Source organism: Oryzias latipes, chromosome 17, assembly GCF_002234675.1.
Source record: "Oryzias latipes chromosome 17, ASM223467v1".
In the NCBI taxonomy this organism is placed as follows: domain Eukaryota; kingdom Metazoa; phylum Chordata; class Actinopteri; order Beloniformes; family Adrianichthyidae; genus Oryzias; species Oryzias latipes.
In genome coordinates this window covers 2349808-2362908 of record NC_019875.2, presented here as the reverse complement: position 1 = coordinate 2362908, position 13101 = coordinate 2349808, and the positions used below count along the sequence as shown (strand labels likewise).

Sequence of the window (13101 nt, the reverse complement as noted above, 5' to 3'; positions counted from 1 at the left end):
GGCTCAATACACTTTAGGTAATGACTGTTGTGTTCATTCTTTTTTCTACAGAGAAGAACGAGAAGAAACCTCCGAAGGCGTACCTGATCCACGCCGGTCTGGAGCCGCTCACCTTCACCAACATGTTCCCCAGCTGGGAGCACCGAGAGGACGTGGCTGAGATCACAGAACGGGTCTGTTTCACCGCCTGACGAGTGTTACTGCCCATGCATGCATACATGACTCAACAACTGTTGCTTTGGCTGCAGGAGGCAGAGGTGTGTAACCAGATCATCCTGGTGGAGGACGTGCTGGCCAGACTCTGTCAGAATTCCTTCCCCCTGTCTCAGCTGCAGACCCGACCCCTCCCAGAGGGAGTCGACCCGCTACGCCTGGAAATCTACCTGTCCGACCAGGACTTTGAGGTCAGAGAAACCACACTCTTTCATTAATTTTCATTGAAAAATATATTTTTGGATGAAAACTTCCACTGGGTGTAAGGTTCTTTTGATTAAAAAGACAAAATGTAACGTCTCTTCAGTACCTCAGAGACCATCTAACTTCATAAAACTTTCACTTCACAGAGTGACTTGTAGGTGGATTCAGGTAAGAGGAGCTGCTCGCAAATTCTTCAGCACAGGAGTCTTGTCCTCCTACCGAGCATGTCAGCACTGACTTCCTCTTGCTTAATAGATGTGAAAACATTCCTATGTCCCGGGTAGTGGAAAACGCAAACACTGCGCTCTGCTGCACATTCACATCTAAAATCTCCACTCATGATGTGCCTCTGTTCTGTGGGGCTTTGGATGAACTACAGGGCAAGCGTCTCAGGATCTTCAGTGACGATCACAAATCTAATATGACACATAGTTCAATCAGAAATTCTGCAGACAAAAGAAGAACCCACAAAAGTACACTGCAGCGCAACATTAAAGATAAGGCACATCCCCAAATGCTCAAAGCAACACATTATCACATAGGAATTGAAATGCAACTTCATCAGCGTAAACTGGATAAGAATTTATTCTGTCAGATAGTTTAAAAAGAGCTGCTGTCTAAAAAAACAAATACTGGCTGATAACAATGTCTGTTAATCTGGCTCTTATATGATCCTTACAAATTCCTTCGTAACCCTTGTGCTATCCTAGGCACTTTAACATTTGGAGTTGGGTCATCTAGACCCACTAGACAGATCTCTTTACATTTTTCTTCAATGATTTGTGATCTTCACTGGTGTCCATGGATTCCGGGAAATCTTTCTACCTTTATCCACCTTTGTCATGGTAGGGAGACCACGTCAATGTAAGGGGGGGGTCATCTAAGATAGCACAAGGGATAAAATGTAAACACCAAAAGCAATGACCTAAAAAAACATTGATTTAAGCACCATAGTTTTCACTTTACTCCCTGTTTCATCTAATCCCCATCACATAAATGCTTTAAGACAGGAAGCTTAACAGAGGGGGTCTCTTATCCTATGCTGAATAACCCCTTTGAGGAAAATAAAACTAGCATATTCTGAACTGCAATAGGATGGATTTTTTTAATCTGGGGCTTAATTTTTTTTTTTTAAATTGCTAAAATAAAGAAAAGAAGAATAGAATTCATATAAACAATGGTAATCTTAAAATGTTCCTTAGAAAAGAAAAACCTCTCCACACTACAAGAAGTCCTGTTCACAAAATGAAGCTCATTACCTCTGCATGACCTTTCATTGTCAGTTATAAGTATATATGAGGAATGTGTTGGTCTTTTAGAACAAATTTAACCAATCACGCATAAAAAACCCATTTAGAAGTCCATTTGCAGGCGGTAAATGTGACATCGCCAAAATGTAAAAAAAAAAAAAAAACCTTTATCAAGTGGAAAATAACGAGAGACAAAAATTACACTGAGAATAAAACATATAAAGAGTAGGACATAAAACCTAGATAACTTTGGTAAATGGCAAGAAAAAAAAAAGATGATGTAGAAACATCGTTTAAATGGCACCCCAAAAATAGATTACTATATTGCTGAAAGGAGGGATAGAGTGTGCTACAGTTTGACTGCCAGATTTGGGTATTAAGAAAAGCAATAAAACAAACAGAGACCAGTGTGAATATGCAAAATACCAAAATATGTTCCAAACAAGAGCTGATGGTTTAAGAAGAAATAGCAGAAAATGGGAATTTTCTCATATAACCATAAAAAGTTTGAGAGCTGGAGACAATGAAACAAAAAAGTAAAGCTGTTATCTAAACAATATTTAAATAAAAAAGACTAAACTTTCAGGCTGTGTGCATGTTAACGTCTTAGTATTTGTAGATTTGTGACAATTCTTGGAACAAAGGAGACCTCTGAAGACATCCTTTTAGAATGGACTTAAGGAAAACTTTATTGACAAATATTTGATGAACAAGCGGATTTACTTTGAAAGAAATCTTCCTTGTGTATGAAAATATTTCTGCCGTCAGAACAGGGTTTTCATTTGTGCAGCTGCACCGAAACCCTTGCAAGATGCCAGCTGAAGCTCTTCCTCATCCACAAGCACCGCCTTCACCTTAGAGTTTTATCGCAGCACAACATGCACCTCAGAAATTCACCTGTACCTACGCAGAGCATGAGCATGTGTGCACTGTGTGGAGCTGGTCTGCTTTGGTCTTTGTTAATCGCTCACAGTTGTGCAATGATTTAACTCACTTGTTAGAGCATTAGAATTTGAAAAAATAATTTTGAAAAAGTTTGGCATGTCAAAACAATGCAAAGATGTAAAAGATTCACATTTATGGCACATTGTTAGCCTCTCATGAAGATATTGATACACTTTGTTTTAGCAAGTAGTTCTTGAAGGTACCAAAATATAGTGTCTTCTGTTGCAATACTGTCTTAAGGGCAGACGGTCATGAGACTGCTGTCTGCTGCTCAGAGATAAAAAAAATTCTTCTGTGGGGTTTGAGATTTTGACTGACATTTTACTCTGCACAGGTTCCTGTCCTTTCCCGCTAACTAACTTTATATAGAGAGACATATATATCTATATATCTATATATCTATATGTATATCTATCTATCTATCTATATATATATATATATATATATATATATATATATATATATATATATATATATATATATATATATATAGATAGATAGATAGATAGATAGATAGATAGATAGATAGATAGATAGATAGATAGATAGATAGATAGATAGATAGATAGATATACATATATATATATATATATATATATATATATATATATATATATATATATATATATATATATATATATATATATATATATATATATATATATATATATATATATATAGATCTGAGCCTCTACAACGGCTTTCCTCTGTTCTTTATCCACCACTACAATGTCTGGTTGGTTCGCCATTACCATCCTATCAGTCTGGATCTGGAAGTCCCACAGGATCTTTGCCTTCTCATTCTCTACCACCTTTGTGGGTGTTTCCCATTTTGACTTTGGGGTTTCCAGTTTTTATTCTCCACACGTTTCAATATATTATTCCAGCCACTTCGATGTGGCGCTCCATGTATGCTTTCCCTGCCAGCATCTTACACCCTGCAGTTATGTGCTGGATTGTTTCAGGCGCCTCTTTGCACAGCCTACACCTTGGGTCTTGTCTGGTGTGGTAGATCTGAGCCTCTATCGCTCTGGTGCTCAGGGCTTGTTCCTGAGCTGCCAGGATGAGTGCTTCGGTGCTGTCCTGTAGGCCAGCCCTTTCTAGCCATTGGTAGGACTTCTTGATATTAGCCACTTCAGTTATGGTCCGGTGGTACATCCCATGCAGGGGTTTGTCCTCCCATGAGGATCTGTCCTCCAGCACTGAATCCTCTGCTCTCCATTGCCTGAGACATTCACTGAGAACACTGTCAGTTGATGCCTTGAGCTTGATGTATTCATGCATCTTTTTTATTTATTTAATTTATCACTTACCAAAAAAAAGTAGATAAAAACGGAATGTACAACAATGCGGATGTGATGGATGGTTGCCAAAAACCCACAAGGGGCTTAACATGTGGCAACTCCCTTAATGAGTCTATAAGCTAAAAAAACAATACTGTTTAGTAAAAAAAATACATATAAAATCAAAACATATTCAATTAATGCACTTACATACTTATATCAATCTATAAATACATGCTATATGGAAAAGTACCATTGTTAAGAAGAAAACTTTTTAGAGCTTTTTTAAACCGAGTTTGTGAAAGTTCTTTGAATGAGGAAGGAAGACTGTTCCAAATTTTACATCATCTGTATAAGACACTAAACTGTGACTGAGTTATGCAAGAGAAAGGTGCTCTGATGAGACAGCCACCTCGAGTTGGATATTCATGAAATTCATTATTAAAATTGAACATGTTGGTGAAATGTTAAGGAAGACGTTTTCCAAGATTATTGAAAACAAACTGACCAGTTTGAAGTTGGTTAAGTTGAAAGACACTCAGGACACTGGCCTGACAAAACAAAGGTTGAGATGAATGTCGATGTCCTACATTAAATATTATTCTCAGAGCTTTTCGCTCCCAGAAGGAACAATAGAAGACATCGAGGACAGTTCAAGTACCTTGGAATACTACAGGAAAATAACAACCTGGAGCAGGCAACAAGGAAAGCTGCAACAGCTAAATACCTCCAACGAGTAAGGCAAGTCCTGAGAAGCCAGCTTAATGACAAGAACAAGACCCGGGCAATAAACAACCACGCACTGCCAGTTATCAAATACCCTGCAGGAATAATAAGATGGCCAAAGGAAGAGATACAGACCACGGATGTTAAAACACGAAAGCTCCTCACCATGCATGGAGGGTTCCATCCCAAATCCAGCACCCTGACACCTGAGCCACTATCCACGATGAAACATCCAAGATGTATGAATATATCAAGTTCAAGACCCCAACTGACAGTGTGCTCAGTGAATGTCTCAGGCAATGGAGAGCAGGGGATACAGTGCTGGAGGCCAGATCCTCATTGGAGGACAAACCATTGCATGGGATGTACCACCGGACCATAACTGAAGTTGCTATCAAGAAGTCCTACCAATGGCTAGAAAGGGCTGGCCTACAGGACAGCACTGAAGCACTCATCCTGGCAGCTCAGGAACAAGCCCTGAGCACCAGAGCCATAGAGGCTCAGATCTACCACACCAGACAAGACCCAAGGTGTAGATCTACCACACCAGACAAGACCCAAGGTGTAGATCTACCACACCAGACAAGACCCAAGGTGTAGGCTGTGCAAAGAGGCGCCTGAAACAATCCAGCACATAACTGCAGGGTGTGAGATGCTGGCAGGGAAAGCATACATGGCGCGCCACAATCAAGTGGATGGAATAATATACAGGAACATGGGTGCAGAATATGAACTGGAAACCCCAAGGTCAAAATGGGAAACACATTCGAAAGTGGTATAGAATGAAAGGGCAAAGATCCTGTGGGACTTCCAGATCCAGACCGGTAGAATGGTAATGGCAAATCAACCAGACATTGTAGTGACAAAATAAAAACAAAATAAAGGCTGATGTAATTCCAACACATTTACACCCAAGATGCTCATTGCGGAGTTTTAAGTACCTCCACGGCTAATGTTTTTAGCACATATTAGCCTAATACTGGCCCGTCTTTTGGGTCCTTGCAGGTAAGAAAAAAGCAGTGACCGCACGGATTTTAAAAAATATGAGCGAGCAGGCCCTTAATAATAATCATAACAGTAATAAAGCACATTTAGAAGATAGTCTCCTGCAGCTTCGCGCTGATTTTGCTGTTCGATACAATTCAATTCAGTATTATTTGTATAGCCCAAATTCACAACAACAGTCTTCTCAATGGGCTTCATATCGGTAATTGAAAAAGTAAAACATAAAATAAAATAAAAAAGGATTATGAATACATAGAAATCAATAGGAAAATACTAAATAGAACTAACAAACGGACTAAACTAAACTGGCATTCCTGCCCTTAGACTCCCCTTCACGGTAAGGAAAAACTCCATAAAAAACTGATTCCGGAAAAAATGAAGAAACCTCAGGGGTGTCCACATGAAGGAGGGATCTTATTTAAGGACAGCTGGAACCCATCAACAGCTATAGCAGATTTCGCCATGCTAAATGTTTGCTGGTTGGACCAACACAAACTTAGTGGGAAGCTGTAGGAGACTATCTTCTAAATGTGCTTTATTACTGTTATGATTATTATTAAGGGCCTGCTCGATCATATTTTTAAATCTGTGCGGGCACTAATTTTTTCTTCAGTGCAAAGACAAGAAAGACGGGTTAGCATTAGGCTAAAATGTGCTAAAAACATTAGCCGTGGAGGTACTAAATATATATCTAAATATAATATATACAATATAATATATTGTATTATGTCTATAAATAACCTTTGATAGTTTAATGCTCTGATGTAAACATTTAACTCCAACAAGACTCATTGTAAAAAAATAAAACATTAGTTGCCAAATACATTATAGACTTAAGGAAAAACACCCTCTATGACTAAAGGAGAGTTTTTAAATTATTCTAGATCATGCATTATCCTGGACCTAAGCCTTTTTTTTTCATCTGCAGAGAGCTTTAGAAATGACAAGAGAGGAATATGAATGTCTGCCAGGATGGAAGCAGGTCAACCTGAAGAAAGCCAAAGGCCTGTTTTGAGCATGTCGAAGAAGATACATGAAAGAGTGGAGAAGACGACAGACCAGCAACTGGACGAGACACCTGTAGACTTTTAAACTTCTCAGCTGTGTCAGCACTCAATGGGATTCTGAGTGCGTTCTTTTAAGTCTCCTTCATCCACTAATGTCATGAGTGCCATGTTGTGGTTGTGTGTGTGGTTGGGGTTGTATATAATGTTTGTGTAAATGTGTGTTTGTACTGATGTAAAGAAGAACCTTGTTGATTCAGATGCTGTGAGGACGTTTGGATGCTGTCAGGAGACTCCTGTTCCTGCATTAAAGTAACCCTAACAAACTTTTACAGTTTGACTTAACTACAGCAAGGTCAGCAGCCTGATGACACTGAATGTATAGTGCCTTGCTTTTTGTGTACAGTTTGTATACAGAACTTTAGTCTGCATTTTTAAGTACTTTCTTTGTGATATAAGACCTAGTGAATAAAATCACAAATCTTGCTCAACTTAGAAAAAGACTCGTCTTGAGTTTTTTTTTTATGTGTTCTTTTATATTGTTCAGTTCATGACAACATACTTGTTTTGGGGTTTTTCTTTTTTTAGTTTATGCTGGTTTTAGCTTGAAAAAACTTGCCAAAGAACAAAGAGGAAGTGCAAAAATCTTCAAACTCAGCCTAATCTGGATAAAAGTGTAAAGAAAGATGTAATGCATATTTGTATAGTGCAGATACCTTCCTTTTTTAAGATTAGGGTTATTTTAATACATAATGGTGTTTCAAGGCTAAGACAAAGTCATGTACTTTTTAGATTTTTAGATTGTTATTGGTTTTTTTTAAAAGGCAAAAAACTCAGGGTTCTGTTTGACATTTCGGTAGAGCAGGGGTTTGAAACTTTTACCACTCAAATAGCCATTTGGTTCAGTTTCCCACAGAAAGTAAACCACAGGAACCCACAACATCCTTTGGAAAACCTGGTGTTTCAAGTGAATGGCATCATTTCACTCTTTTTTAAAGTTTGTGAAGAGATGTTCATTTTTTTTATCCCCTGTCATTTAATGGGTTCCGATGAGAACTATTTCCCCGAGAGGCCACAAAACTAGGAAATATGTTGTGATTATTTAGCAGTTACTCCATTTCTCCAATAGTTTTTTGTCAACAAACATTTGTTTTCTCATCTGGATCAGGATGTTTTTGGGCAAAAGCTGCATGTTTATTCTGGAATGTCTTGAAACTTTGGTGTTTGCTAATTTCTCATTACTTACTAACCACTCTGGTAAAGTTGTTGAAAGCAAACAAATCTGCCCAGGTGCCATGAAACATACGGTTTTCTGCAAGAACTTCAATTCTCTCAAAATTATCCATCAATGTCCTACCTTGGTTGGAATGTTGCACTACATGCCGGATGGGTTCAAACCTGTTTTTTTATTTTTTTTATGGATACATTAACATGAAAAGCAGATTATGCAAAACTGTGATGTGTCGGTCGTGAACATAATGGCTCTTATGTCATATAAATATATCTTATATTTTGCCAGTGGAGGGCCGTCAGGGCTTTTTAAGGCCTTCCCTAAAGGCCTAAAAGTATCTTAATCATGTGTTAATTATGTGTTTTTCATGCATACTCATTAAATCATTCCATATGGTCTGTCCATTTCTTTTTATTGTGTTTATGATCGTTATGGTGCTTCCACACAGACGTATTTTCATATTGGAGCATTTAATCCATCGCATTTCAGCTGTCGTTTGATGCCAGGCAGGATTAGGGCCTTCAGCAAGAGTTGTGAAGGTGCTGTGATGTGAAATCAATGTCAGTCAGTGTTTGTGTGTTTGGTGCCTACCATCCCTGTGTCCACTGCGTCTGTCAGGCTGACATCACATTTTCGTCTCTAAAGCGAATTAAAACCTACGCAGAAACACAACTGGACAGACTCGGCTCTCAGCAATGGCCTTGATGGAGTAGAAAAGGACTTGAGGGAACTGAAGCGCAGTAATCTATTTAACAGGGTGATCGGACTGTTTTTGAAGAGATAGGAGGATGGATTTTGTCTTCAAATTATCCAATTTTTGATGAGTGAAATGGTAAATATCATAATAAACAATATTCCAAATTTATGTGGTTATTATGACCTGCAGCAACAGTCACTGACTGCAAGCACCATATTGTTTTCGCAGTTGGAGAGATTTCGGCGCCTTTCAGCGAACATTTGACCCTGCTGCATACTCACAAATTTACCAAAATGTGCACACAGCTAGGATAGTGAACGTCACCCCCCGAAGACAATGACTTCACGGCGAGCGATCCAGATCACCGAAAATCGCCTATGCGGCCGAAAAAAAAATATTTCGAATTACAGTTAAGAAACCAAAACACCAGTGTTGGGGATATCCCAGGAAAGTTTTGAAATCATTATGGGACGGCCAAACAACCTACGGCTTGGCGGCCATCTTGTGGCGAACTCTGAGAATTGGAGATTTTTGTGTTTTCCCACAGTATGGGAAAACGAAATTTTTGTTTGTGCGATTTTCACGATATTGCACAGACATTCCGCCAGCTCCAGTCTACTAACACCACAGACGTGTCGTTGACCTTTGACCTTGGGAAGAGTTCGCCATCTTGCATTTAAATAAAAAAAAGCACCGTTACTTCCAGATACAAACGAAAACTAGGGCAATTATAAGTTGTAGATTTTGAACAGCGTCCGCGTAGCAAGCTCGCAAAAGTGGCGCACTGCTATAACTGTTGGGTACCGGGGCCAGGGCAGTTAGGGTTGTCTTCACTTCCGGGTTGGGGCTTTTATTTTGTTAAGTTCCTGTTCTTTGTTCCATTGTGCCTTTGTTAACTTGACTTCATTCATCACCAGCACCTGTCTACTCACCTGTTTTCAATCGCTCTTGTGTATATATACCTTGTGTGCCTCCTCACTTGTCACCGGATCGTTCTCTTTGTGACTGTCACTTGTGTACTAGTCTCAGAGCCTTCTTCAGGATTAAAATCCTTGGTTTCACAGCTTCTTTCGTCCTGCATCGTGTGTCCACATATTCAATCCATGACAATAACTCCCATGTTTGTCAATAGAATACTGTGAAAATGAATGCATGCATCCATAGTTGGAACTGAACATACTGAAAAACACTGGATATGGCCATATAAGGAATGTGAGCATGGTTAGCAATAAACCTCGGTTGCTAATGTGATAAAATTAAAAGAAAAGCCACCATTTTGAAAAATGTTGATTTTCTATCAACTTGTGACATATAATTCTTACCAATGGAGTCATGTGTTTTTCTGAGTAAGTTGATAATGTCGATCACAATGCTAGCACTTTTAGCCACATTAACACAGCTAGCATAAGTAGCATAAAGAAATGTGTTTTTCTTAGTCAATTAAAGATGCTGATTGAAATGCTAGCACTTTTAGCCTAATTAGCATAACTAGCATAGTTAGCAGTGGTAACACTTTCTTTTACAATAAAGTACTTACAGTGTACTTAAGTGGTATTTAAATGGTACTTATTGTGTAACTACTGAGTACTTATAGGGTATTTATATGGTACTTTTCATGGAATTTACTGGGTACTTACAGGGTGTTTACATGGTACTCTTTTGTGTCCACTTGGTACTTACATGGTACTTGCTATGTATTCATGTGGTACTATTTGATCCGTAATTATGTGGTACATACTGGCTATTTATAATATACTTACTGGGTAGTTACGTGTTGTGCAAAGGTGTCTTTGTGGTACTTACCACATGTAAGAACAAGGTAAGTACAAATAAAGTACCTTGAATTTAAGTCTGCACTCGCTGTATGTTTCATGGTAGTTACCATGAATTTACCACAGAAACTACCCCTTAAGTACAATCAAACTGGACTGTAAAAAAAATCAGCCCTATTTCCACTCAACTACATGGTAATTTCAGTTGTAAATTCTGGTTATGTTCCCTTGAATTTTACTTGGTACTTACCCCTTAAGTACAATGAACAGGACTGTAAAAGAAAGTCAGACCTATTTCCACTCTATTACATGGTACTTTCAGTAGTAAATGCTGGGTATGTTCACGTATTACCTTCCCATACAGTGTACATACACACTTGATCTTCTGACCTCACCAAATGAGACAATGCCAACTTGTTGGTAAAGGTGAAGTAACTGCATTGTAAAAACATATTCTGGCCTGATTACTTCTTGTAGTAACATATGGCAAATTTAAAGAGAAACAAGACAGCAGTGAAAACAACAATCTGTAATAGGAAACACTTCTGCAGCATACAAAGTGTCATCACAATAAAATTTGTTTTAAGTTCTCAACAAAACAGTAAAAAAGAGCATTCCAAAGAACAGTTTTTTTCATATTATTTATCTTTTCTTCCAAAGTTTTTTTTTGTTTCAGGAATGATTTGCACTCCTTTGCATAACTCATGATTTTGTCAGCCACCGTGAAAACAGGAAATCGTATAGCGTTTCATCGCTGCCATAAAGTGAAAGGGCGTGAAGACAACTGAGCGAGTGTATTCAGGAACTGAAATTACTCCTTCATGGTAGTGCACTCATGTAATTTGAGTCAGATTGAACTCAAATTAACTAAGATTTATTATTTTAATGCTGATGTGCTCCTTTAACCCTTGTCCTCTCCTAGGCACTTTACCATTGGGAGTTGGGTCATCTAGACCCACTAGACAGTGCTCTGAACCTTTTTTCTTCATTGATTTGTGATCTTCACTGGTGTCCATGGATTACATGAAATCTTTCCACCTTTATCCACCTTTGTCATGGTAGGGAGAACACGTCAAAGTAATGGTGGGGTCATTTAAGATAGCACAAGGGATAACAGGACAATAAATTGTGTGAGGTTTATCCAGAACTCTTCTGTCCTCAGCCAAACATACCTATTCAGCGAGCTAAACATAAAGGGCTCCAAAAAATAATCACAAACTAGTTTTTCTTTGGCCACTTTTTCATGTAACCCTTGCAATTTCCTAGGCACTTTAACATTGGGAGTTGGGTCATCTAGACCCACTAGACAGTGCGCTGAACCTTTTTTCTTCAATGATTTGTGATCTTCACTGGTCATCCAGGTTGATTCCATCATAGTAGTAAGTTTAGGGGCTGTCATCTGGACCTAGTTTTTAAAGTTAGAAGACGTTTCACCTTTTATCCAAGAGGCTTGGCCAATTCTGAAATAGATGGTAATGTGGTATGGGTTCTCCAATCTCGCCCATTGTTGCCAACTTGTACATGGAAAAAGTCGAGAGAAGAGCCCTGGACTCGTTCCCAGGTAATATTCCAAGCCACTGGTTCAGATATGTGGACGACACCCCGGTCAAGATCAAAATCCACGAAATGGAGGCTTTCAAGGATCATATCAACGCAGTCGACAACAACATCAAGTTCACCAGGGAAGACACAATGGAGAACACCCTAGCCTTTCTAGACTTTGCTGTGATCATTGGAGATGACAGACAGCTCCAGGTTGAAGTGTACAGGAAGCCTACTCACACACATCAGTACCTGTTATTTGATTCAAACCACCCTTTACAGGACAACTAGGCGTTATCAGGACATTACAACACAGAGCCCAGGAGGTGCCCACAAGCTCTGACGGAAAGGAGAAAGAAGAGCAACATATTCGTCAAGCCCTCCAAACCTGTGGATATCCCAAGTGGGCATTCACCAAATCCCAACATACAAGAAAACAAGACTAGAGGGAACAAGAGCCTACAGGGAAGAGTATTTCAATTCGTTATATCTCAGGCCTGTCTGAAAAAATGAAAAAGGATTTTCAGACAACATAACATCCCAGTTCATTTCAAACCAGTTAATACTCTCAGACAAGAACTGGTTCATCCAAAGGAGAAAATATCTAGCTACAAACAGAGTAATGTTGTGTACTCTATCCACTGGAAAGAGAACTGCAATGAACAGTATATAAGAGAAAACGAACAACCTTTACACAAGCAGCTTTACCAACATTGCAGAGCCAACCCAAGTGGACCTGAGTCTGCAGTGCACCTCCACCTGAAGGCCACAAACCACTCATTTGAGGACAGTGAAGTCCGACTTCCAGCCAGAGAGAAAGGATGGTTTGAGCAAGGAGTGAAAGAAGCCAACTTTTTCAAGAAGGATAAATCTTCTCTTAATAAGAATGGTGGTCTCAGGATTATTCTTCAATTCATCTATGGGACTGTTCTGAAACCTAAACAAACCGAACCAGTTCCACCTGGGTCATTAACAGCTGAAAAAGATGACCAGTTTGAGAAGGGAGTCACTGGCTCCTCAACCCCCAGCTGAGGACAAAGGACTCTTAATGACCCTAAACCCTGTAGACTAAGTTGACAATACCATCCAGTTTCAGGTCTGACTCCTACCCCATGTCATGTCTCGTCAAGTTCCTGTCCGTCACCATTTCCCATCACCAAGGTCATCAATCCTGCTGCGGTTCGTCTTCGTCTGCCCCGGTCCCTCCGAGTCCATCCCACGTTCCACGT

At 39.2% G+C, this 13101-nt stretch overlaps 1 protein-coding gene across 7 annotated transcripts in view; it reads left to right on the top strand.

Annotated features, from left to right (window-relative positions):
- LOC101166743 (supervillin) overlaps positions 1–8259 on the top strand; it is a 67971-nt gene extending 59712 nt beyond the window's left edge. For 6 of the 7 annotated variants that reach the window (XM_020710656.2, XM_020710655.2, XM_011485985.3 and 3 more), the window contains 3 exons: positions 52–173; positions 249–404; positions 6555–8259. In XM_020710656.2, coding sequence (XP_020566315.1) covers positions 52–173; positions 249–404; positions 6555–6641 — 365 coding nt within the window. In that variant the 3' untranslated portion in view covers positions 6642–8259. Of the gene's footprint in view, positions 1–51; positions 174–248; positions 405–563; positions 586–6554 lie in introns of all 7 variants that reach the window. The other variant, XM_011485986.3, reaches the window with a different exon arrangement.
- The last annotated feature ends 4842 nt before the right edge of the window (positions 8260–13101 follow it).